At 38.5% G+C, this 26,766-nt stretch overlaps 1 protein-coding gene across 2 annotated transcripts; it reads left to right on the top strand.

The window, feature by feature from the left end:
• Nucleotides 1–279: 279 nt before the first annotated feature.
• homer3b (homer scaffold protein 3b) lies at nt 280–26,289 on the top strand. 2 transcript variants are annotated; one of them, XM_084395679.1, is made up of 9 exons: nt 280–421; nt 6,987–7,143; nt 7,260–7,391; nt 12,660–12,767; nt 20,111–20,247; nt 20,884–21,040; nt 23,193–23,303; nt 24,664–24,744; nt 24,876–26,289. In XM_084395679.1, exons 1-9 carry the CDS (start codon nt 417–419, stop codon nt 25,059–25,061), a joined length of 1,074 nt encoding a protein of 357 aa, XP_084251805.1. In that variant the 5' UTR covers nt 280–416; the 3' UTR covers nt 25,062–26,289. The 2 variants fall into 2 exon arrangements, with proteins under 2 accessions (XP_084251805.1, XP_084251806.1); XM_084395680.1 differs by lacking the exon at nt 280–421 and adding an exon at nt 673–824.
• The last annotated feature ends 477 nt before the right edge of the window (nt 26,290–26,766 follow it).

The following is a 26,766-nucleotide window of genomic DNA, read 5'->3' as shown; positions in this document are numbered from 1 at the left end:
TCATGAAGGAGTGGGGTAGGTCAGTGGTATGAGTGAATGCTGTAGTATTCAGGACAGGCGGTGTAGATTACTTCAGAAATTTGACCATGAGGACTCTACGAAACGTAGCATCAGAAGTGCACGCTTATTTCGTGCTTTTCAACAGCGTGGAAATAGCCAGACCGTAGGAGATAAACTAATAGGATTATGAGGACAACAAACCGAGAGCCAACAGAGACATTAGACAAAGGAGAGCACGATTTCCACAAAAACACTCCATAACGGAGAAAACAAAGCACAACAACTGTTTTGACACTTACATTGCTGTCTGGTTGTCGTCATATAAACAGGACATACCGGACTGAAACCGGTCCTCCGTGGATCAGTTGGGAAAGAAAGCTGGAGTGGTCGAAATTCACTGATTTACTTCTGTGCAAATGGGGTGAGTTCCTTCTCCTAACAGTTTTTACTACAAATTTCAGAAAAGCGACGACGATTTGTCTTGAACATCGTAGGTTACATCTTTAAAAAAAAGTAGAGTTAACACTTACCAATGTGTGACAGTTGTAAATTCCGTGTAACTTTAGTTTGGATCATATTTTGAACGGCGTAAGTTTGGAAAAGGGGCGAGCGCGAGCTCACATTGCGGCTGTTTCAAAATCTACTGCGCTGTCTAACTAGACATCATTTTAGGCATCATAAGACGCGTTCCGAGTTTGCTGAAAAATGCTTGAAGTCATGCCAAGAATGATGCACGTGCCAGCAATTCCCCAAAATGCTGTTTACTAGTTACAGTGAGGCAGCTCACTGGATTTTGAGACGCAGCCTCTCAGCTCTGTTTTATGGTAAGATTTCCTATTTTTTTCCCATCAGAATGCCTTTTTTAAATAGTATTTATTGTTTCATTACTGTGTAATTATGCGCGCACAGACAAGCTATTGTATGACTAAATTTATGCATGTGACATTGTAAATGTCGTCATCTCCAGATTTTACAGTTTTCTTAGGAGCTTTGCACTCGTTCAAATTAAACTGTGAAACGCCAGAAGCATCTTACCCTTTTCAATCTTTTTGCATGACTGAAAAGAATATCCTTGAAAGCCTGAAACCAGATGATTATTTGGCACTATTCATGAACAAGACACACACACGTACAAACACATATATATATATATATATATATATATATATATATATAGCCTATATAAATATATATAAATACATTTCTCAACACATGGCTTGTTTAAAAGAAGGTTCGGAAATTGTTGATGTTCATCCATTTTTATGTGAATTTTATGTGAATTGCTTTATGTCGACATGAAATGGGAATTCTTATCAGAGCTAACTGAATCTAAATAATCTTATTGTGAACAATTAGTTCATGTGTATGTTAAATAAAATTAAGTGTTTTTTTTTTTTTTATCAGAATGTCATAAATGGATCTTTCAGTGAGACATGACAGTTTTCTTGTGATGCATGCTGGAAATCTCAATTCATTCATTACATCCACATAAACAAAATATTGATTTGTAGTTATTGCTTAAAACATATTTCACATAAATTAAAGAAAAACATTTGTTTGATAATTCTTCCTACAATATCTTAGGTAAAGGTTAGGAGAGACGAGAGAGTGGGGTAAGATGACCAGTGCGCCTAACATGTTTCGACATTGCAGAAAAACCACCATGCCAGGAACCTTTGCTAAACTTCATTCATTCTAATTCAGTTCCCTATCGATACAGTTCATTTGTATTGCATGATGCGATGGGGAAAAACTCCTTTTTCTCTGAATATTGAGAAAAATCACGCCTTATTAAATCACGCAGTAAAACTGCACAAGCCTATAGCAGTGCAGCGGATCTAGAGTTAAATACTAACAGATCCTTGCTCCTCAGCCATTTGAAATGCCTGTGATTCAGGATCAACTTAGCCTGTCTTCCAGCCAGCAAATCGCCTTTCTGGGAGCAGTTCTCGATTCGGCCCAGATGCAGGCCAGGCTCAGAACGCGTTCTGACGATTCAGCAGCTCACAGCGTTGTTCAGAGTAGGCAGCCTTCTTCTTAAAGGACAGAAGAATATTGCACTGCTCCGTCAGGTCATCAAACGGATCAGGGAGGACAGTCCTTCTGGTGTCCCCTCTCTGGTGGAACCAGCCATAGCTCCCCGAGTTGATGCAGTTGATGCAACTGCTAGCAGCAGCTCCCTGGCCATCCTGTGACATGCTGCTGGTACTGTCATTTCTACAGGAACTGATGGACAAGGGACGCACCCTTTCCACGCTCAAAGTCTACGTGGCGGCCATAACAGCATACCACGCTCCTGTGGCTGGCAAGTCTCTAGGCAGGAACAACCTAGTTGTTCATTTTCTGAAGGGGGTCAGAAGGCTGAACCTGCCTTGTCCCCTTACCATTCCAACATGGGACCTGTCGAAGGTCCTTAGGGCCCTCAAAGGACCTCCCTTCGAGCCGCTGCTGTTGGCTGAGCTACGGCCCCTTTTGCTAAAGACTGCCCTCCTGCTAGCACTAGCATCGGTCAAGCGAGTGGGTGACTTGCAAGCGCTCTCCATGAGTGCATCTTGCCTTGAGTTTGGGCCTAACGACTGTAAAGTCGTTCTTAAACCAAGACGTGGCTATGTGCCTAAGTGCTCTCTACTCCGTTCAGAGCACAGGTCATTACTCTGCTCTTCCCGTTTCAGAAGATGAGCAAGAATTACACTCTGCCATGTCCAGGCCTTAAGAGTATATATAAAGCGCTCTGGCCAATTTAGACAGTCAGAACAGCTCTTTGTTTGCTTCAAAGGCCGCACCAAAGGGCATCCGGTCACGAAGCAAAGATTATCCCGCTGGATAGTGGATGCCATTGCGTGGCTTACACTTCAATGGGCCTTCAGTGACCCATCAGTGTAAGAGCACACTCCACCATGCATGGCATGGCCTCTTCCTGGGTGTGGTCCAGTGGAGTATCCATTGGTGACATCTGTGCTGCGGCTGGCAGATCCTCACCGTCCACCTTTGCCAGGTTTTACAACTCGGATTTTCTTGCACTACAAGCAAGAGTCCTGTCTATTTATTTGGGATTTGACCTCCAAGTGAGCTCAACCCACTAATTTTTTTTATTCGGTGCAGAGGACATGCACCGATGTACTGACCAAGCCTTTCCCTTTAGGTTTCGACCTGATGGTCTGGGCCCTTTAGTCTCGGGCGAGTACCTCGCTCTTACTTAGCCCTACTGCCTTTAAGGCCTTGATCCCCAAGTGTCTTAGGCTGGGGCCAAAAAATGGTGGTTGTTCTGCAATTATAGCACGGTGTGATTGGATTGTTGTTCCCGTTGTGTCTAGCGACGCAATACGAGTGAACCGTATTGATAGGGAATGTACTCGGTAACAAACGTAACCTCAGTTCCCTGAGATAATGGGAACGAGTATTGCGTAGTTGGCATTGCCGTTACGCTACACGACTAGGCATTCGTCGCTTTAGTCGAGTTAATCTGAATCCTATGGCAAAACGAGCCGTTATATGGATGCTCCGCCCATTCTGGCGGGCTGCAGTGCCCGGTTCGGTGGGCTGCGCACCGGTCAGTTCGCACAGTTCTGCTGCAACGCCATAGGTTTGTGCAGATCCGCTGCACTGCTATAGGCTTGTGCAGTTTCACTGCGTGATTCAATGAGCCTTCAATATTCAGAGAAAAAGGAGTTTTTCCCCATCGGGTCTAGCGATGCAATACTCGTTCCCGTTATCTCAGGGAACCGAGGTTATGTTAGTAACCAAATACGTTTTTATTTAATTTTACTCCACAAACTCTGTTTTGACACTTTTTGGGAATGATATAACTTTGGTGTTCAACATATTGTTTCAGAAATACAAACAATTAAAGATATTGAAATTTTTAACTCCATTTGGTTGGTTTTATGTAAAGTTAGCTTAAAGAAAATAATATAGCCTAACTATTTGTAAAAGGAAATTTGATTATTAAATTAGTTTTGAAAAGAGGTAAATTATCTTTACAATTTTACATGGGTTTGATTTAGGCCTAGATTCAGTTAGATGGTCAGCAAAACCAGATGGTGTAACTTACCCTCTGACTCAGATCAACGTACCCCTAACCTGGGGTAAATTGAGCCACAGGAACACTTTTTTTTAAGAAGCCATATTTTAGAACCCTTTCTCATAGATGTATTCTGATGATAGATACTTTCGATACTCTCATTGTACTTCTGCCTAATTTTCTCTTATCTTGAGGACCACATAATTAAAATAAATGGCTCATCTTACCCCATTCGTCCGTCTCCCCTATATTTGAGCTTTATGTGTGTGGTCAATGTGAAAATTGAGAACATAAAATTGGATTGTTTGCTTGTCTTTCCCAACATCTTGTTGAAAAAGTCTTTGCCATGCAATCTTATTTGACCTCATATTTAGATAAAGATGCTTATGAAGCATAACGTATTCGTTTCATGCAAGTACACTGAAGGTGCATGACCGGCTGGCTTTATTGACATGGATTTAAATACTCCGTTTCTGTGCAGGCGAGAAAAATAAACTGAGATTGGCTGTTCTCAGATGGGCTCAAAATGGCACTCTGTATTTGGCGCTATTGGAGATTTCCTGGTAATTGGGTCAGACGATCACATAAATCAGATGTGAAATTTTAGAACAGCGTGCTATTACTCAGCAGGTGGCGTCTCCTTAATAGAAAGACTTGTCTCTTTCCATCCTGTTTATTGTGTGTTCTGCTGTTCCTAGTTTCAGTATTTGCAGGATATGATTGGGATCTTATTTGATCTTAGAGGCATAAAAATATTCTATGGAGTCTTGGGAACAATCCAGGAGGCTCAGTCTCTGAATTAAGTCCTTGGCTGTGGTGTGAAATTACTGTAGAAGTTGGAGTGGAGACCTTTTTTATATATCATACTGTGCAACAGAAGTGCTTGATAAACAGTTTCTGCATGGAGCACCTGCACCGCCTTTTCCGGAGGTTTTCTGTCCTAGATAACCTTCCCAGAATGCCAGAGTGATTAAGCATTACCAAAATGTCACTTTGGCCTCTGGAGGTTTAATTCAGGAAAGATTGATGGACCCAGAATTTTCTATGGACCCACAACGCTATTGACACAGGTGTGACCTTCAGCATTGTGTGGAAAGGGCTGATGTGCCAGAGCGAAGCCTGATATGAATCTGATCTTCTCGCTGTACTGATGGGTAAAATTCGATGAAAGATTACTCACTGATTTGCTATTAGAATCAGACCATTACTTTTTGGCAGTGGACTCCTGGCTGGCAGGGAGAGGGTCAAGAGGGCACATCAGAGAGCGATGCGAATGTGAATGTAGTGATTTTAAAGGGATAGTTCACTTTCTTCTGCAGAAACTAAAGACAAACAAGTGAATATATTCGTCCATATAGTGAAAGTTAATATGGGGTCCAATGTTGTTTAGGTAACATTTATAAATGTCTTTCTGTAACTTTTGATCAATTTATTGTGCCCTTCCTAAATAGAAGTTCTGATTTCGTAAAAAAATTTAAATAAAATAATAACCCCAAACTTTTTACCAGTAGTGTATCTCCTCACTGTAAGTCACAAGCAGCAGGACATTTTTTTGAGGTCTTGGTTTCCAAAATCCATAAGAACGCAATTCATAAGACCTGAAACATAAGTATGCGTGAACTCAAACACCACTTATTATGGGTGTTCAGTTTAATGTGCAATGCATAAGATTTCTATTTCAAGGAAATACGGTTCTTTAATACTTTCTATTCATCAAAGAATCCTGATTTTTTTTTTTAAATCACAGTTTCCACAAAATATCAAGCAGCACAACTGTTTTCAACATTGATATTAATAAGAAATGTTTCTAAAGCACCAAATCAGTATATTAGAATGATTTTAAAAGGATCATGTGACACTGAAGACTGGAGTAATAATGCGAAAAGCTCAGCTTTGCCATTACAGGAATTAAATAGAAAACAGTTATTTTAATTGTAATAGTATTTCACAATATAACTGTTTTTATTATATTTGTTCTCAAATAAATGCAGTCTTGGTGAGCATAAGAGCCTTCTTTCAACATAAAAAAAAATTAACAACCCAAACTTTTGAATGGTAGTGCGTTGCATTGCATTATATATCGTTCATATATCATATTGCGTTTGGTTTGGACTGAATTGTAAAAATTGCTGGATTACTCTGGATTACATATTGTGGTAAGTAGTCCTTCAGCAGACACTTCTATTGATGTGTTCAAGGGCATAATGCTGATCTCCTTGCTGGGCGCAAACCAGCAACCATCTGGTTAGCAGACTCAGGTTTTATCCACTATTCCATGTCAGTCCATACTTTGTGTTCCTTTATCTATCAGTGTTGAACAGTCTGCAGTCTTAGCCATTCTCTCAGGACAGAAATATAATAATAATGTTTATTTTTTTATAGCGCCTTTCAAGAACCCAAGGTCCCTTCACAAAATAATACAAACAGTTGACAGGCAAAGAGACACGCAATCTGCTTATTATAACAATCAAACAAGCAGAAAAGCAGATGGAGACAACCAATAATTACAAATAATTAACGAAAAGTTATATAATCAAAGAAAACATAAATTTCGATAAAGTAAGCATGTAACATAAAAAATGAAAAAGTGGATGACAGAGAAATAGAGATGAAAAGAATTATTTACTGAGCATGGTGAATAGATGAGTTTTAATCTTTTAAGTTTTAAGTTTTATATCTTTGATTAATCCATCCATAATCATCTCATGTTGATTTGATGAAAAGATGATGTGGCGATGTTTCAGGCAGGGCCTTTCTCAGCCTGTTTGCACGGCTGTGCCCCTTCATAATCAGATCTGGCTTTGATGTCCCACTCTTAACCTTGCATTAGGTGCTTCTCAGTCCAAGCGCTGCTGTTTCTGTGATCACACTTCTCATATAATATCGACCTACATCAGCCCAAGAGTAAAGATGGCATCCTAATGTAGAATTAAATAACGCAGAGTTTTTTTTTTTCTCCTGAAAGTGAGCAGCCACTATTCAGCATGAAGGCACACGTCTTCCAAATTGACCCGGACACTAAACGAAATTGGATTCCGGCCAGCAAACACGCCGTCACGGTCTCCTTCTTCTATGATGCTGGCAGGAGTGTGTATCGCATCATCAGCGTAGGGGGCACTAAGGTGAGAGACCTCGGCTACAGGTGATCCAACTATCAATAAAAATGTTTAATGTTTGTTATTTGCATCTTGATTTTATTAATCAAAATGTGATATTTTTGATATTTGCTCTACTACAGGCTATTATCAACAGTACCATCACACCTAATATGACCTTCACGAAAACGTCACAGAAGTTTGGCCAGTGGGCGGACAGCAGGGCGAACACAGTGTATGGTCTTGGGTTTGCCACAGAGCAGCAGCTTCAGCAGGTAAATGCATATTGTAGAAGTTAATGTTAAAGGTGCTCTAAAATTGGGTGACGTCACTTCTTGTTGACGTTCGAAGTATTGTCAAACAAAACGGAGGCTAGCTCGACCCTCCCTCCCCCTCATCCCGTCTCCTCCCCCTCCCTTCCGTGCTTCCTGAAACAGTCAGGAACCATTCAGAAAAAACAAACTGGATTTACCCACCTGTCCAGCCACCTGAATGTCGGATTGGAAGCCCTTCTCCCGGCGGATTTCTCGCTACCTTTTGAACGCTTTTCCGATGTAAATTCGGGACTTTGCATTCCTTCTCCTTTTCCCTATTCTTTGTTATTTGTTCATCGGAACGTCGTCTCTTTGGTCGTGTGTCGGCCATATCAAAATTCTCAAGAACATAACATTTTAACGTTAGTCGTTGGTAGGACATTTCTCCTCTAGCTAACTTCCCTCTTCATGCTTCTCTCTCCTCCACTCCCCACACCCCCCTTCATGTGCACGTGCACTAACCCCCCCCATACCCCACCCCCAAATCATTCTTGTCGGTAATTGGCTGGAACACTGTTTGTTATGTTTCATGGTCCAGACTGGACCAGTTTGTTTTTCTTGCCGTTTGTGGAGCCTGGACAAAAAACAGGAGAAAAATGAGAAAAGAAAAGTGGCACCCACTCCCTACTGCTCCAACACTCAATAATGGGCAAGCAATTCAAAACTGTACACTACAGCCACAAGACATTTAAGTCAACCTTGGTTTAAGCTTAACACATCAAAGCTGCCACTACAGCAATAACAACACATTTAAGCTTAACATACACCAACAAGAGCAACACTCTGAGTCTGGTAACACCAACAGTCTCAGGCTCTTGGGAGAAGAAATCTCTCACAGTCTCTCTCTCCGGCTCTGCTTAAATACTGGATCCTCTTGCCATTGATGAGGAACAGCTGGTAGATCCCATCACCTAAATTAGGACAGGGAGGAGCACAAGAAATTGGACAAACCATACAACAAAACTACAACTCCCAGCAGGCCGTTGGGTCCACTGGCAGCACACACACTCAAATGACACTTACACATTATAAAACACAAATGCATACGTCCTGGGACGTAACACCCCCACCCTTAAGTTAGAAATACCACTGTAATTTGTAAATGAGGCATATACAGTAAAACACATTTCACCTCAAGCCCCATGGATCAACCAGTTACTGGAGGAAAGCAGCACTGGAATTCGCCAAGGGAGTGGTAGCAATCATGATACTAACTTGTTTGCACCATGCACAAATCTTCAGCAGAACTGCCTAAACAAACTATCTTCCCACTATAGAGCTAAGTCTGGGAAACGTCCAATGACATTTCTTGACACTTTTCAAAAGTGGGTTCTTTAGGAGGCTGGGATCTTGCAAAAATAGAGCAGTGTGCCAGGACAACATCCACCTACAACACTGCACGCACCCCAGTTGTGTTCACCTCCACCCCAAAAAAAAAAAGTTGAACAAAAGTTGGTAGTAGGTGCAGGACTGCCATTTTTAGTATGTGCAAACAGTAAGAAGATGGCAGATCAATCTCAGAAAACTTCACAACAACCAATTGGTCCCTCCCAACCATTACGGGATTCTGTCCAATGTGAAGCACAGCAGGCATGATAGAAAACCAGCTTGGTTTGGTCAGGACTTTGCAATCAGAAGACTCAAAGGGATAACTGAGTCTGACAAATCAGCAGTCCACCGGTTTCTTGGCTTGAGAACAAAAGGGCAGGTTTAGAAGGAACTGTGGTGGAGAACTTGGCAACCAAAGCTGCTGGACCACACAGGTCAAGGTTACCCACCATGGTCAAAGAAGAGAACACCTTGCCACCTGAGGTCATTCCCTAAAATTACTCTGATACCCTTCACAGGCAGTTCAGAGCTTGACAGGCCCTGAAACTAGGTCTTAGGCTACGTCTACATTAATCCGGATACATTTGAAAACGGCGTTTTCGTTTATAAACGCTCTCCGTCCACACTAGCGTTTTCAAGCGTTTTCGGACGTTTCAGTGTGGATGAGAAACTTTTGAAAAACGCCTGAAAACGCGAAATTCACCTTTATTGCGCATGTGTAAAACCCCACAAACGCTCACTGATATGATTCAGATGGAAAAATAAATAATAAAGTTATCGCGCAATTCTTCTGACAGGATAATTTTATTTAGTAAAATATCTCACCATTCACTGATGCGTCCAGGTCGCACGCAGACACCATATGTTTGGTCTAAAACGCGACTGTTCTCATGTATTACCGCAGGACAGCAAATGTGAGTAAATTCTGTCATCTTTGCAGGACTGTGATATGAAGAGTGTGCAATGTAGAATATTTTTAGCAATAGTGTGAAAGTGAATAGCACATAACAGGCACAATACTGGTATAAACGTGAATACCTATTGGTACAATATGCGTCACATGACTAAAATTACGTCATCGTTTTTAAATCTCTCCGGTTTCACAGTCCACACTACAACGCAAAAACGGCGTTTTCAAATGTATACGCTTTGGAGTGCGTTTTCAAAAAGCTTCGTTTTCCTTAATAAAAACGCCGTCTCAGTGTGGACGGAAGGCCAAAACGGAGAGAAAAAGATGCGTTTTCAAACGAAAACGTATTAGTGTGGACATGGCAAGCCATACAGAGTATAAAAGGTACACGCACACAGCTTTGTCCAACACTTTGAACGAAGACTATTGTACCTGTATAGCATTTTTCTGGAAAGAACAAAAACAAATTGTCTGTCAAGTAACAACGACTGGGCAACTCCAGTGTCTCTTAACATCAAAAGACTGTAAGGGGTCAAGAGAGAGAAACAGTTCCAGGGAATATGAATGGTTTGTAACCACCAGTGTCAGGTAGGAAGGGACATGTACGGGTGAAACCAGACTGCACCAGAGCAATGCTCTTAAACACAGTTATTGTGCCTCCATGCAATGCATTCAGCTATCATATGTCTGGGGTCGAGACAATAGAAACAGGTTTCTCCCTCATTAGGACTTAAAACTGGTGTACAACATTTTTCTATACCTTTCCCATTTTAATATCTTCCATTCAACCATTCTCAGTGGTCTACAACTTTCTCTGCACTGCATAGTTTGCTGAGAAAAGTTGATGGGTGAGCACAAACTCAGAAATCACCGTTGTCTCAGAAAGTGTCATGACTTTCTGAACATTTAGATGAACCACCACAGTCTTAGACACAACTTTTAAAATCTTCCAGTAAAATCAATTATTGCAACTGGTCAAAGCTTATAATTCTACAGGAAACACAATTTCTCAAAGAGATCCTTCTCCTGAGCAAATTCGGCAAAGTTTTTGGTTGACTGTTTTCGTTGAATTGCAATAGCAATGTAGGTTTCGGGTAACACCAATTTGTACGCTAGTGCAAGGTCTAACTCTAATTGCAAGTACCAGATCAAAATGTGGACTGGCTGGAACAATTTTGGGAAGCAAATCCACACAAACAGCCTCTTCAGTCCCAATATCATCCAAAACCTCTTCTGAATCTGCAGACAAGATTCCAGTTTTAATTAGCTCACAAAGTAGCTCTTTTCAAATAACTTGCATAGCAGGTTCCTTCAACGCATCACTTTTAAAGAAGTCGGCTATCAATAGAAAGTCTTTCTGCACACTTTAAAGACTTCCATAGAAGGAGCCAAAGTGAACTCGATCAAATCAAACTACATATTTACCCACATCTCCTCTTCCACCAAAAAACGAAACAGTCAAGTAAAGCACACGGCTTATAAAACAGTTCCACCAAATTTCTTAAATGCAAGCCCATTTAGAAAACAAAAAACAAAACAATGCTTTAGACGAGCCCCCAATTGTTACGTTCCCAAACAATTTTCTAGGGGCAAAAGGGAAAGTAACTTTTAAGCAAAATCCCCCCCCCCCCCAGAAGCCTTTTTTCCCATGGTTGAACATTATTAAAGCTTATTTAGAGATATCAGCCGTATGGCTTAGTGCAGGCGCTAATGGATCCTAGGCTGTATCTCGTAAATTACCCCACTGATAATGCCTGGAATGGTACCAAACTTCTACAGTAGTACAAATAAGTTCTGTACTCATAAAACGAGGCATTGGAAAGTTTGTAAGTACATCAGGAGTTTATTTAAATAACACTTGCCTGATGGCTAATGCTTCTGCTAACCTGCACGTCGAGGTCACTTCAGTGATTAGGGAAAAGCACGTAAAAGTCCTGGCATAGTGTAGTGTATAATAATGTTATTATTACAGCTGTATTTATTTTCTGTAATCACATCTATAACTACACGGTTGAGTGTTGTCCCTTCCCTAACCTAATAACACCAAACCTGCTAGGTTTCACTCAATAGCAGCAAAAGTGTTTCGCAATATAACATGAACACAATAAGTACATTGTACCGAACAATAAAAAATTTTTTATTATGTAAGTACAAAGTAGTTATATAAAGCATGACTAAGGTATGCTAAAATAGAAAGCTAATCAGTTAGCTGAATACTATGTTCTGCGAATTTGTTGTCGGGATGGAAATTTCATGTGAAGGCAAAGGTATCCGCCAGCAGATTTCGCAACAGGTGCAAGTTGGTCACACGTATTCGTCACATTGACAGAAAGCTGCATGGTTTTAAAGTGACTTTTGTGTGAGGAGCTAATGTTCGCTAATGACCTTACCTTTAGAGGTGCTAAACCACTTGGCTTTTAAGCTAACCAAAAAAAATCTGTTATGAATGTTAATTAGACCATTTAATAATTTTATTTCTTATTGATTATGTAACACAAGTGACAGTTTAAAAGAGATGTAGAGAACGTTTTGGGGTCCACTGCTTGTCATGTCTTTAAGCAGCATCTGTATTCAATTAATATTCAACAAAATTATTGATTTGAATGCACTGACACGATGAGAACTGAACTGATCTGGATGATGACGTTATAGCTTACTTTGAACTCATTCCTTAATTGAAGAACTTTACAGGTATTGAACCAAACTGAATCAACACTGAACTGATTTCAGAATTATGACTGTGTACTATTGTCTTTTTAGAGCTGCTTTACAGTCGAATTGAATTCTGTTTGCATCATTGAATCATTATTTTTCTGTTAACCACTGTAAAGCAGCTGTGAAACAATCTGTATTATATAAAACGCTATATAATTAAAGGTGACTTGACTTAACTTCACAATATAGCATGGCCTCTTGTAACTTATTGCTATATATGCTCAAAAAATGTCACTATGAAACTTTTAATCATGTCACTGTAATTGTCTGTGCAGTTCTCAGAGCAGTTTAAAGAGTTTAAGGAGGCTGCACGTCTCGTCCGGGACAAATCACAGGAGAAGTTTGAGCTGTTGAGTCCTGGCCTAAACATCTCTGCTCCACAGGTAAACACAATAACTTGAGTTAATCTTGAACCTTTTAGAAGGGTGACTGAAAACGACACAGTAGCATAACGTGATGATTAAAATTTAGACGTGTAATAACTCATGTCATACTTTCTCAGCTGCTCGATTCAGATAACGTGCCAGAGCATTTCATTCCATCCTATTAACCACTCTAACAATAGCACAGAGGATCAACTGGCCTTTAGTGATTTGATAGCTAATGCGGCCATCACAATTTTAATATCAGTCACATAAGAGAAGTGTTTACTGTGTTTATTGTTTTTTTTTTATTCTTAGTAAGTGTGACTTACAAAGCATGCCATCACATGCCAGGAAGTGACACAGAGACACTGGTTGTAGTCCGTGTGAAGTTATGTAACCCTGTGTGTGCGGTCACCCGGGGAGTTCAAATGCCCTGTTCATTTTGCTTTACAGTTGGCTGACCTTTTTCATTCACCATTTGTGGACACACTCAGCCCTTAATTATCATGACCATTACACTACTTTATAGCAGCCTGAGAGCATATCAAAGTCTACTTAGACATACAATTAGAATATGAGTTTATATAATATCTATTCTTTGATTAAACTGCTCAATCCAGTTTGACTGGTTTGCCATGAGGTGCAGTAAATTTAGTCAAGAACGTGTTCTTGCAATATTTTGTAATATTTCACCCCCAAACCAAAAGTAGTAAATTAGAAATAGTATTATATTATATATTTATGCTGAATTAAAGGGGTAATGACCTGAACTAAATAATGTTTTTTATTTATTTATAATGTTATCTACATTTTTTTTAAAAGTAAGCTATTTTCGATCCTGTTTTTGACCCTCTCTTTCGAACACTCGTTGTTTTGATAGGCGTGCCGTATTCAAGACTTGGAAGTAAACGCCCACTGCTATTATTGGGTAACATAGTTGGGTAACAACACAGTTTTGCATATTAAAATAAGTACTTGGAGTTACCACGGTTATAATTGACAAAGGATGACTCATTCATATAAATGTCATTCTGATATGTCTATTTATAGCTATTCACATCCTTTTCGATAAAGTGAAAAAAAGTATATATTTTGTCATTTTTAATGTGTTTTAAATAAAATGAAACCTGTTGTAATGTCTTACTGATGAAAAAACCAGTAGCACCTCACTGCAGTACACGAGATCCAGGGGGCGGAGTTGGACCCAGATCTAAGGGGTGGAGATTGGTAGGTTTAGGGGTGGGTTTAGGGATCAGGGGGTGGAGATGGGTAGGTTTAGGTATATGTAAGGTGGGAGGAGTTGGAGCTGGATCCAACTCCTCCCCCTGGATTTCGTGTTCTGCAGTGAGGACCATCTCGAAAAAAGATGTCGTCACTCACTGAAGCTTACAGGGAATGGCTTAGATTAAAACAATAACATAAACAGCATTCTGTACGTGCTTTCTTCCATATCTAATATTCCAACGCATTAACCCCACAAATGCCGAAGCAAAGGAAAGAACAGCATATCACAACTATTCAGTTTGACTGTGGTGCTACAGTGTAAATACCTAGTACATATCAAACGATCTGTATCAGACAAAGCAATATAGTGACACATGGTAAAAGCACTGTTGGACATTGAAGTTTTTCCCTCCTTTCCACCTCGCTTTTAAATCGCTTATGAATGCCCGTGCAGCCGTGCGCATTTTACTTTCAAATTTATATATATTTTATTTATATTTGCTGATAAATACATTTTTATTTTCATCATTTATGAAATACTTTTTTTGTACTATGTACTGAAAAAGCCAAACATCATATAGATCAGATAGTCATATGTCATTTGAAAGGTCTCACCGCATAGAATACAACAAGCATAATTGTTTTGGGCTTTTTACTAAACTTGAGCAAGTTTTTGTACGTGAATACCCATATGTAAATAATATACAGACGCGGCATTTATGCTATGTCGTTTTCGGTCGTAACTTCATGAAACCTGCATATATAGTCGAAAATGGCACATCATTACTTACAGTGGATGTTCCCGATTGAAATGAGTCCAAAATCAACATAATAAATTGCGTTGATCACGAGATATTCTTCACGGAAAAACAACAATTTTAAAAATACCCATTAGGGGGTGTCAAGGGCTAAACAAAAAGGCTACCTTGGTTCCTAATGCTGTATCTTTTGATCACTTTATGCCATCACCACAAAATGCAGCTTACATGTAGAGGGACTTCACCAAAAAAAAAAGTTTAATTCTTCATTATTTCCTTCCTGAGTTATAGCATGTCATATAAGAAAGATATGTACAATTATAATAAAAATAAATATATTTTATATAAATAAATATAAATTTATATAAATAAATATATAAATATATCTTTTATCAGCAGTTTCTCAGCATGAGAGTGTCCAAATTAAATTAATTGTACATTTTTTTTTCTCAAATTTAAAGTTTTCTATCAAACGATACCTACCTTTTGACTCTCCTTGCTATAGTTTTGGAGTTATGAGTCTTTACTTTTGTGTATGTAAAAATGTCTGAAAAAAAAGTCTGGATACATTATGGTAATGAGTATTATTTGGAATAATATGCTTCATTTTCATTCATATTATCTCAAAATCCAAAATATCCCAATAGTACTGCAGTATGCTTTGTGTTGTGTGCCCATATACAGTATTCTGTAGTGGTTTAATGGCCATGACAGGCTTTTATCCCATAAGCTCTTTTGCGTTCAAACGTGCCTCTGTAGAGCGTATGAAACAGACCGCTGACTGAGAGATATTCATTATTTAATCAAACCTGAGTGTTTAGAGTTCAAAACAGCAACAGTGTGCGCTGAATAATGCTGCCCTTATTAATTAATAAAGTGTTTTTTCGGGGTACTGCATTAGACCAGGGGTGATGGGGTGAAAAATGGAAGAGTATAAATAAGTCAAACAGATAGATGTGCTCTTTGATCACTGAATCTATATGTGTGTGTCTGCTTCTAAAAGCTTTCTGGCCAAAACCAGTATTCTGTTTATATAACGGCTCATACGTTATTAAATTCATACTGTTCACACTCATACTGTTTTGAATCTTTTGCAAGAAAGTGTGTGTCCTTGCCCGTGCAAAACTTGGCACACTTATGTTTTTGTTCAAACTGTTAAGGATGAGTGTTAGTAATAGTAAGGCTTCCCTTAGCAAGCATCACCTACATTCAGCCCTCTTACTAAATGATATGTTCATTTCTTTCTCTCCATGTCTTTTCTGTGGTGATGGGATTGTCTCTCTCAGCTGTCACAGGTAAGCTGCCAAACTACCGTCTGCATCTGTTTCCACACACAGTGACACACCTGTGTCCCCTGTGCAGCTGACACACCACTGCACATTCATTCCGCTCTTGTGGCAGAGGTCCTCAAACCCCTCAGGAAGCCCTGGTTATGAAACCCTGCCATGCTAGATGACATATGGTGCGTTCAAGTCATGTTGGAAAGATCGTATTTATGAGTTGAACGCACATGAATGCCAAAATGTCATTAATATGAGTGGGAAGCTTGGGATTTTCTTTAAGCCCCGAAGTTTACGAGTTGAGGGCGTGTCAGTGAGAAACATGAGAATAGCATTGTGATATAACAATATAATATGTAATGATAAAGTTATCTTAGTTTTTTTTAATTAAATGCAATATTCTTTGTTTTTTATTTTCTAGAATTATAGCGTTAAAAACCTTGCTGCATTTTTGTGTAGGTAATTAAGAAGAAGGTACACCGCCATCTTACTCCGACGAAAGTGACTAGAACGCACCTGACGTCATAAACACGACTTCCCACCTCGTGAATACAAACTTCCCAGGAGGCACCAATATTCCTGTTTTTGTCCCAATCTGTATAGAAGTCATTTTTCAAAATCTCATAACATCAAAATTGGAGTTGTTTGGCTCTTTTTCCAGAGAAAAAATAAATAAAAAATCATCTTAATGACATCATCTTGAACTCAGGGGCGTGTCCAAATTTGTGTCCAATCAAACGGTGTCTAGAATAATATAGTTTCCTCCCACCCAGTGTTGTTATTGTTTTTGTTAATTGAAGTAAAGCTAAAATAAAATGTAAATTGGGAAAAACTTGAACTTTTGACTTAAAAATGTTTCTGACTTATAATAAGTTAAAGTACTAATACTAAAACTGAGACAAAATAAATTTAAAGCTAAATTTAAATATTTTAAAAGGCAAAACAAAAAAAAAATAAAACAAAACCAACTAAAATGAAAAGTCCTACACATTCCTGCCCCAACGTCTTGTTTAAAAGGAAGGATATTTAGGGAAAGATGGTGGTAGTTTAATTTGAGCTATTTCTTACAGTGTTACTAAAGTTCAGTGTCATTTTATTTGGTTTGTGAAGCAAAAAAAAAAAAAAAAAAAACCATTGGCTCATGATAAAGGGAATATGCTGTAAATATGTGCTCCCTCGTTAAAAACATAGAAATGTGCAAGATACATTATTGAAGGAATTGAGCACCCAGGCCTTTGACTGTGTAGTGGAGTTGTCATCTCTGAATCCTCTTGCTCTTCCTTTAAATATATTTAACACACAAGAGAGCTCCATCTCAAGCTCCCTACGCCTGCCATGAACCGCTATAGAGAAGGCAAACAAGTCATCGGCCTGAGTGGTCGGATTAGAAATAGAACATCTTCCTTTGGGGAATGCATCTGAGATTGCTGAATTATAGAAGCTTTTCTGAGAGCGAGCATGCATTGCTCCACAGAAACACTGTACATGTTTGAAAAACCAAGGCTGTGCTTGCTGTTATACAGTGTTGGCAAAATAGCCGAGTTCTTTCTGAAGTACTGTTCCGGTTGAAATAAACCGATGTCCTTTCAAATTTGAATCAAAGAACAACGGCATATGTTGCCTCATGCCCGGTTTAGTCACGTGCAGACTCGTTTAGAGTTTTTTTTTTTGCATCAAACAAATAGACTAAGAATGTGTTGTTTAAAGAAGTTATTTTATGAGTTATCTAACTTACCATAGGATTGAAAATGTGAGCTCACTGGGACTGTCGTTCATTTTAAATTTGGACATTCCCTGTAAAGCACCAAATCAATGGCGGCATTTAAGAGGAGAGATTTCATAAATACTGCATATATCTTGTAAATATACTCATTTATATTGCAAAAAGCGGAGTTTTCAGCATCATTACTCCAGTCTTCTACCCTGGGAATCCAGAGTTCTTGCGAGAGCACAATCTGAATTTGTTCAGCGAGTCGCTCTGGCATTGAGTAATGATGCTCATTAACTATGCCCTTGTAGCCGAGCTGCACCAATCACATCGGGTTATCTCATATAGGCGGGCCAGAGGTGAGATGACGACAGCGCTGTGACGTCGAAGTCATTAGTAAACATTGCAAGATGGCTATGGATGAACACCAGTTGTTTGAAACGGCTTTGGCCGCTACAATGAACGAGTTAGACTTGGCTTTTTATCTAAAAGAGGAACAGAAGACGGCGCTTGAATCGTTCCTTTGCAAGAAGGGCGTTTTTGCTGTTTTGCCGACCGGATACGGCAAGAGTCTAATCTACCAGTTAGCTCCGCAGGTAGCTAAGCGTATGGGACTCTGGATACGTCACCCCGTGTATTGTTGTGATTGGTCGTAGTGCAATCCAATTGTGTGCAATGAGATTTTCAAATGCATGCTTGGTGCCGCCCCTCGAGTTGGGCGATTTTCATTACTCAATGCCAGACCCTTAATCTTTCATATTTGGGTCTGGATTTCCAGGCTGCCAGTCTTCAGTGTCACATGATCCTTCAGAAATCATTCTAATATACTGATTTTGGTTTTATTTTGTATTGCTTAAAGGGGCATTCCACCCATTTGAACATTGTTTTTTATTTAAAGTGGGTCATATATGTAGTCGAAATGTAAAATAAATTTTGAATTTGGTGCCTTCGTGACCGAGGAAAGACAAAAAATAACTTCAGGACGCATTTGTATGAAAGACAACAACTCCCACAATGCACCACATTGCACAGCTCCGCAAGCCACTCCCACTAATCCAGAAAGCGCTCTTCCGTCTACAAGGCTAGCTACCACCAGAGCTTGAAATTCATTTCACATTCACACAAAATGTCTAGTTAGTTGGCGAACTCATTACTCCTCGTTTGTATTTCTTTCGAAAAGGTGAATTATTGCATGGTACCTGGATGTTCAGTCAGAACATATGCGGTGCGAAACTAGGATAGTTCTCAACACAAACGTCCGTGTCCTCGTCTGATTCAGAGATTTTGTCCAGGAGAAATTGTCATCGTTGAAATTCTTTGCCGCAGACGGTCTCTATCTCTGTGTTCGTAGTTGCATCTTACAGTCTATGAGTTGCATAGTGAGATCACCGGCGCCACCAGTCCGCCCTAACTCGAGACAGTCCGGGCTCCTCGTCCGCGGCAGGCAGGTCTTCTGCCTCGGCTGCTCTTTGCTATAATGCGGCTTGTAAAGGTAGCCACAAACACCTGATTCAAGCATCAGACTTCCGAAATCCTCTTCTTCTATATCATATTGAGCCCTCTCCTCCGCTATTGTCATAACTTTACATCTGTCTCCACAGCGCCTGTTAGCTTAGCTTCAAACAAGATGGAGGATATTGCTTTCAGTTTCAGAGAGTAAAGTCCCACCCACTGATCTGTAATAGGTCTGTAGCGTGAGCGGGTCCCGCCCCCTGGGAAAGATGAGGAACGAGTGTTTGTAGTCTCAACAGAAATCCCCCCCTCTTACACTTCCTCCTACAATGACGCAAAATGACGATTTTTGCGTCATTGTAGGAGGAAGTGTAAAAGGTAAATAACGGATTTCTCCCGTCTCAGGGGAAAATGAGAGAGTGTTGCACGACCATTCAATAGTATGACTGGGTTTCTAACAATGCAAAGCTTAATGCAAATGGGTGGAGTGTCCCTTTAATATTTTGTGGAAACTGCTTAATTTTTTTTTTCCAGAATTGTTTGTTCAAAAAAGATTATTTTTTGTAACAGTGTAAAAGTCTTTACTGTCAATTTTGATCAATTTAATGTGTCCCTGGTAAACACAAATATTAATAAAAAAAAATCTTACTGACCCCAAACTTTTATTTATTTTATATATATATATAATTTATATACACTTATTTATATATATATATATATATATATATATATATATATATATATATATATATATATATATATATATATATATATATATATATATATATATATATATATTTATATATATAATTATATTTATACAATATATAAAATCTATATATGTATATATAAATCTATTTATATATATATATAAATATAGATATAGATATATATATATTTTATATATTGTTTTTATTGCCTGTCATGTGTCTAATACAGGCGCTGTCGGTGGACCGTCAGTCTCCTCCGCTGCTTGGTGTCAATGGCTCTAGTGAGGACAAGTTGTTTCGCAGCAAGAGTGCTGACATGGAGCAGTGCATGGAAAAAGAACAGATGAGGAAGATGCTTTCCGAGGGGTAAAATATACAGATCTGACAAAATCCCTCATAACCATCAAATCTCACACTTTCTTTTACTCTCACTTGTCTCTGTTTGTAATGTCTAATTCCAACATTAATTGGGGGTCAAACTTTAAAATGTATGTATTTTGTCATTTAATTTGCCTCATATTTTGTGATGGGGTACAGTAGCTTCACATGTTTGTTTTCCTTGATTCACTGTTTAACCACAACCATCTCACTCGGATGCACGTGAATCTAATCAATTCGCCTGATGTACTCTTCCTCCTCAGTAGTTTTCTGGGGTAATTGGCAGTGAGTTTACCATCAAATGTTTTACAGATTCAAGCATGAATCACTTCATCATTCAATCACAACACTGAATATGCTGATGGTGAAAACATCCCAAAGCCACAAATTCAGGAACTCAACCTGCAAAAGTTATCTCGCAAAATTAAATCTAAAATTTGACAGGGGACATTAGTTATCTTTTCAAATATAAAGGCAACACAAAAGAAATTACATTTCAGAGCTCAACCATGCGATGTTAACCATCAGCTGCCATTGGACTGAAATTCTTTGAAATGTGTCTTTGCCTCAGGTTTCAGAAGGAAAGACTTGAGTAACCGAACCCAGATGTTGGTTTGTTCACAGGTCGATATGTGAGAGGAACTCAGAGGCAGAGCTGTTTTCTCTTCGGGACAGTAACGCTAAGCTTGTAGCCGCTCTTCATGAAGCTAACAGCAGCATTGAACATTGGAAAACACAATTAGCCGAGTATCAGGAAGAAACAGATCGCCTCCGAGAGCAGGTGAGGAATGTTAAAGGAACAGTTCACCCAAAAATTTAAGTTTACTTGCCCCAAGGCCATCCTAGATGTATATGACTTTCTTCCCCCGGTCGAAGCAAAATTAAGGTTTCGGAGGAAAACATTCCAGGAGTTTTCTCCATCAAATGCAAGTGAATAGTGCCCAATGTAGACCATTTTGACAGTCCAAAATCCATATTTAGGCAGCTTAAGGGTGCCAAATAAGGGTCGTCTTTAGCTGCTAAATGATCTGTACTTTATACTACTCGCTTTTATGATCACCTAGCAAAGACATTTTAGGAAAGAAGAAATACGGGACAAAACATAATTTTTTCATAATAAATGGGGAAAATGGGACGTCTGGTCACTCTATTTAGACCCAAAAATGAATGGTCTGTCATCATTTTCTCAACCTCATGTCATCCAAACCTGTATGACTTATTTCGTCTGCAGAACTCAAGAGGAAAATGTTTTTTAAAGTCAGTGGGGTTCAATGCTTTCTGGACCCTATTGACTTCCATAGTGCTGGACATTTTTTTAAATATCTTTTTTTCTGTTCCACAGAAGAATGTCATACAGGTTTGTAACGATATTGGTTGTTAAATGAAATGTTCATAAGAGTTTTTGGAGATACAAGAAGAGGTTCCAGATGAAACAGCTTTTCCACACTGCTGCTTTTTGAGGACCACATAAGGATAACGTCCACATTTAAACATTCTCATGTGCAAACAATTTGTTTTAGCAGTTGCTCAAGCAAACTGAATATTTTCCCTCAGGCAGTCTTTGGCAGCGTTTTTACATAATCATACATAAATGATTCCACAACACTTTGAAGGTCTACTGAAGCAAACATCAACCAGATGACGTATATAGTTCAGGTCTTCGGAGAGCGTGCGGAGGGATATTTTTAGGAAAAGACAATACGCCTTCATTGCCCGGAACAGAGGGAAGACAAATGACCGTGGGGAAAATGAGACCGCTAAGTTTCTCCCTAACACAAACAGAAAAAAAAAATGGCTCTTGAAGTGTGACAGTGCTAAAAGCTCCAGTGCAGTGATGGCCTGCTTTACTTTCCCTCAGGGGTGAGCATGGGTTCAGTCACAGAAACCATGGCTGTGTGGAAAGTTAAGTGTGGTAGTGACTCCTGGAGAGGGTAGTGTATTTTTCAGTGGGATCAAAAAAACATTAAAAGGATAGTTCACCCAAAAATCATTTCGGCATTTTTACTCACCCTCAAGTTGTTCCAAACCTGAATGAATTTTTCTTCTTCTGAACACAAAAGAAGTTATTTAGAAGAATATGGGTAACCAAACAGTTGATGAACTTTCATAACTTTTCAAAAAAAAAAAAAAAAGGAAGTCAATGGGGCCCATCAACATTTACTTTTAAATTGTTTAGATATACTTATTTAGATATACGTTTAGCATGTGTAGGTTTATAATGCATCAGCCAGTTTTTTAATAAATAGAAACATTTGCTAGTTTAGCTATAGATTTTTTTTTTACAATTATAAGTTGGCCCCCTACCTGGGGTAAGAAGCCTCCCTGGATAAACTTTTACAGAATGTAAAAGTCTTACCCCAATGGTCTAATTTTATCTTTTTACTTCAAAATAAACAAAACTATAACTTTTACATCACAAATCTAAAAACATGAACGTGTCCACACATCCCTCATTAACAAATAGACACAAAATATGTCCAATTAGACCACACAATTAGACCAATTAACCTCAAAACTGTTTCGACTGACTAAATCTCACAAATGTTGATATTCAGATGAAATGACAAAATTAAAAATAGCGTAGCCATTCATCAAAAGTGCTGAGATGAGATTTTGTGTCATCTAGGTCAAGAGAAAAAATTAAAGTGTGGGTCATCTTTCTCCATCTTACCCTAAATTATGCATAATTACATGTTGTTAACTAATATTACTCAGTAACAGGGATATCTTAAAATGGATTATAAGCACGTTTTTCGAAACAAACATGAATAAAAAGAGAACATTTCTAAGAACTTTGCGCATGTGTTTTAAACTAGATTTTTATTGTACAACATGGCACATTCTGAGATTTTATACAGTCGGGGACCGATTGTTCAACCGGAGTTTGATGGGAGAACTTGTAATAGCTGTGGTCTGTTGCTTTCATATTTCAGGTTGCAGAGTTGGAGGCTCAGAGCAGGGTTTCTGCTTCCAGTGAGACTGGGAATGAGGAGCTCACACAGTCTGTGGCAGAGATGGAGGCCCTTATCAAAGCTAAAGATGAGGTAAAGATTATGTAATAACAGTGCCAACTTACACAGCAAGAAACTCCAGTCGTGTCCCAAATTATGCACTATACACTATGAACTTACACTATGTACTCAACCATGTAGTGCATGAATTTGATACGGTTTTGTCATTCAACATTAAAGTCTGATAGCTCCTCCCCCTCCGCTATGTAAGGAAAGCTGCGACAGTTGAGAGCATGAATTGTCCAACATTCCACCATGTCTACACTGGAGGCTCGACACACCAGGAATAGATTGATCCCATTATATTCAATAGCGCTGTCCAGACCCTGTATTTTCAACATCTGTTTAAAATAAAATTATTTATTATAAAACTGCACTGCCTGGCCAAAAATTCTCTGTTTGGATTTAAATAGGCAAATGATTGGATCATTATTGTAGTAATTATTGTTCTGTTTTCTAGCATATGTTTGCCAACAGTTCTTCTAACACTAATTGATGGAGTGTGTAGCTTTTCATTTCTTAAACAACCATGTAGGAAAACACATCATGGCCATATTCCAGGATGACAATGTCAAGATTCATCAGGCTCAAATTGTGAAAGAATGGTAATGAGGGAGCGTGAAGAATTCTTTTCACACATGAATTGTCACCTCTGAGTCATTTAAAGTCTTTGGGATGTGCTGGTGGAGACTTCACAGAGTGCTTGACCCTCTTGCATTGTCAATACAAGATCTTTACCAAAAATGTATGCACCTCTTGATGGAAAAAATAACATCACAACATTTATTTCCATCAAGAAGCACATACATTTTTTTTTATCAAGATCTTGTCAAATGAATCTTCATGCTCCCTCCCAACCATTTGTTCATATTTTTCCAAGGGCTTTCGTATTGTTAATAAATCTTTAATACATTACCGGTCATCCATGAATGTGATTTCTCCTCGAGTCCCGTACTCTCCACCGGCTGTAGAGGTGAAGACAACTCCCATGATTCCGCGAAATCAAGGCGTCATCAAGCTACGCCTTTGTTTTGAATAAGTGACCTCTAGTGGTGAAAAATTACATGGTGTGCCTTTAAGAAATGAAAAGCTTCACAATCCATCAATTAAGGTTAGAAGAACTGTTGCCAAACATATAATGTTGTGTATAATCACTACAATATGATCCAAACATATACTTTTAAGCATTTGCCTATTTAAATCCAAACAGCGACACTTTTTGGCCTTGCAGTAAATGTGTAGGCTATATGTATACAAACAGCCCATGTAAAACATCCCATTTAAATCCGACAAATTTACATTGAAAATAAATTAGAACTCCTTTTTCATTTCACTTGTAAGATGAACAAGTTAGTAAAGAATATTATTCCTTATTTAAAAATGGTTGTTACAGGAAATAAAGACTCTGCGGGGCAAGAAACCAGATTTTAGTGAGCTGGAGAAAGAAAAGGAAGAGGCCAGTCAAAGGATGCAGGTACATTTCTTTATTAACTTTACTACTAGGTGTGTACAACAGAAGTATTTTCACTAGCTTCGGACTTCGCTGTATAAATATGATTATGTTTTAGTGACCCAGGGCTGAATGTTTATTTGTCTTGACATTAGGACCTGGAAGTGAAGAACTCCGAGTTGGAGAAACAAGTGCAAACAGCAGAAATCGCTTTAGCTTCGTCCCAGGATTCCCAGAACAGGGCACAGAGTGCTGTGCAGAAGGTCATTGAAACTTTAGACGTCAAGATCTACGATTTGAGCGACCTGCGACAGAACCTAGCCAAGCTCCTGGAGGATTGACCACTGCAGTTGGACAAACATTGCATGGCAAAACCACCAATATGAGGTCGAAGAGAACTTGTTCTCTACTGGAATCTTCGACGGTTCGTCATGGTACTAAAAACTAGAGGTGATAAGTAGCATGACAATAATATATTTGCATTCACATTCCACATTTGCTTCCTGAGAGTTAAAAGCCATCGGTGTAACTTACTTTGTTTCTCGCTCATAGAACGGAGCCTGTTCGATTAAAATAGTCACGAGGAAAACCATAAAGAACTGTCCAAAAGACTAGCTTCTTTTAGACCTGTTTTTGGTACTAGATATCAGTATAGTTGAAATTGTTGTTGAGATCTGTGATTTGGTTGTGACTAGGTTTCTAAATGAGTAATTAGAGTAAGACTTAGAACAGAACGTTCTGTAGATATAAGCTACTGTTCAATGTATTTATCAGTATTATTGTTAGATACATATCTAGAACTGAAGAATGAAAATATCTCAATATTTACGGACACCAGCATGTCTCTGTTAGGACACTTAAGTGATTTAATGGCTTGTTGAACTTACAGTTTCTCTTACACGCCTCATAAAGTTTACTTAATGCAATTGACAACAAGAGGAGCATGGAAATCAAAGCACATAGCTCTAACAAAACATGATATTTCTCTTAGTAACAAATGATAACACGAGTGAATAATTAACCATGACTTCCCTATTTCATTAACTAATTTATTCATCATTTTAACTAGTCTGCTGCAGTCTGTTTAAATATGTAGTTAGTTCTAAATCTAATGCATTTCTGCAAGGATCAACAGAGTACTCCAATTCAATTTTCACTGTCTGATTCCATTAGTTCAGAATGGCACTTCTAACGGCAACAACCCTTAAGAAAAAACACTTTAGACTTTTTATAGACCGCTAGTTTTCAATACGTCAGCGTGCATCTTTATACCAACCTTTATATATGGAGTTTTTCCTCTTTATAAAAACATCTCTTTAGCCTAAACATTCACTTTAACTGTTGATGTTTCATCGCTTGGACATCTGCCCTATAACCTCAAAGACATTTGCACATATACTATTTTTCTATTGTGTGCCTGTTGTTTGTTGGTTTTATATGAGTTCCCAATAAAAGTATTTGCTTTGTGTGTACACGTCCTTTAATTTTTACTGTTGTTTCCCAACCCCAAACCCTCCCAAGATAGCCTTTATGATAGTTTATGAAGATAATAAAGGAATGAAGTGCTGCACTGATTGCTTCACCATGTGTGTTTTGGGATAAAATTAACTTGTTTTGGGATACAATTTAATTATGATAGTTATGGTGCATTTTAAAGCAGTGTTGCTATGTTTTTATATTATAGCTTTTTTTTAAAGAAATGTTGTGCTTCATTGTAGAATGATGCATGATACTCAGCAAAATATGATGAAAAATATAAACCGAGATTATTCTCCTCATGAGACCTGTCCTCAGGCAACATATGAAACTTTAAATGTGTTATTGTATTTATGTTTAGTGAAGCTGATATAATTTGAGTCAGTACTCATCATAAAAGACTTACATGGTTACATGGTGGTCCTAAAAGTATAGTCATATTTAAAAATGTCTGAGTATCATTGCATTATATAACAAAATATTAAACCAAGTAGCATCTGCAAAGAAATTTTTTGCAACCTGAATTGATATTTTGTTTTATATAATGCAAATTCATTCATACATTTACAT

Source organism: Rutilus rutilus, assembly GCF_951802725.1.
Source record: "Rutilus rutilus genome assembly, chromosome: 22".
In the NCBI taxonomy this organism is placed as follows: domain Eukaryota; kingdom Metazoa; phylum Chordata; class Actinopteri; order Cypriniformes; family Leuciscidae; genus Rutilus; species Rutilus rutilus.
The sequence above is the reverse complement of the archived record's forward strand: the minus strand, read 5'-3'. Positions and strand labels throughout refer to the sequence as shown.

What these genes read in the sequence shown, in the direction of transcription:
- homer3b (XM_084395679.1), top strand. An exon ending in CAGAGCAGCAGCTTCAGCAG is followed by an intron (nt 7,392 to 12,659) that starts GTAAATGCATAT and finishes TTGTCTGTGCAG; the next exon opens with TTCTCAGAGCAGTTTAAAGA. An exon ending in AGGAAGATGCTTTCCGAGGG is followed by an intron (nt 20,248 to 20,883) that starts GTAAAATATACA and finishes GTTTGTTCACAG; the next exon opens with GTCGATATGTGAGAGGAACT.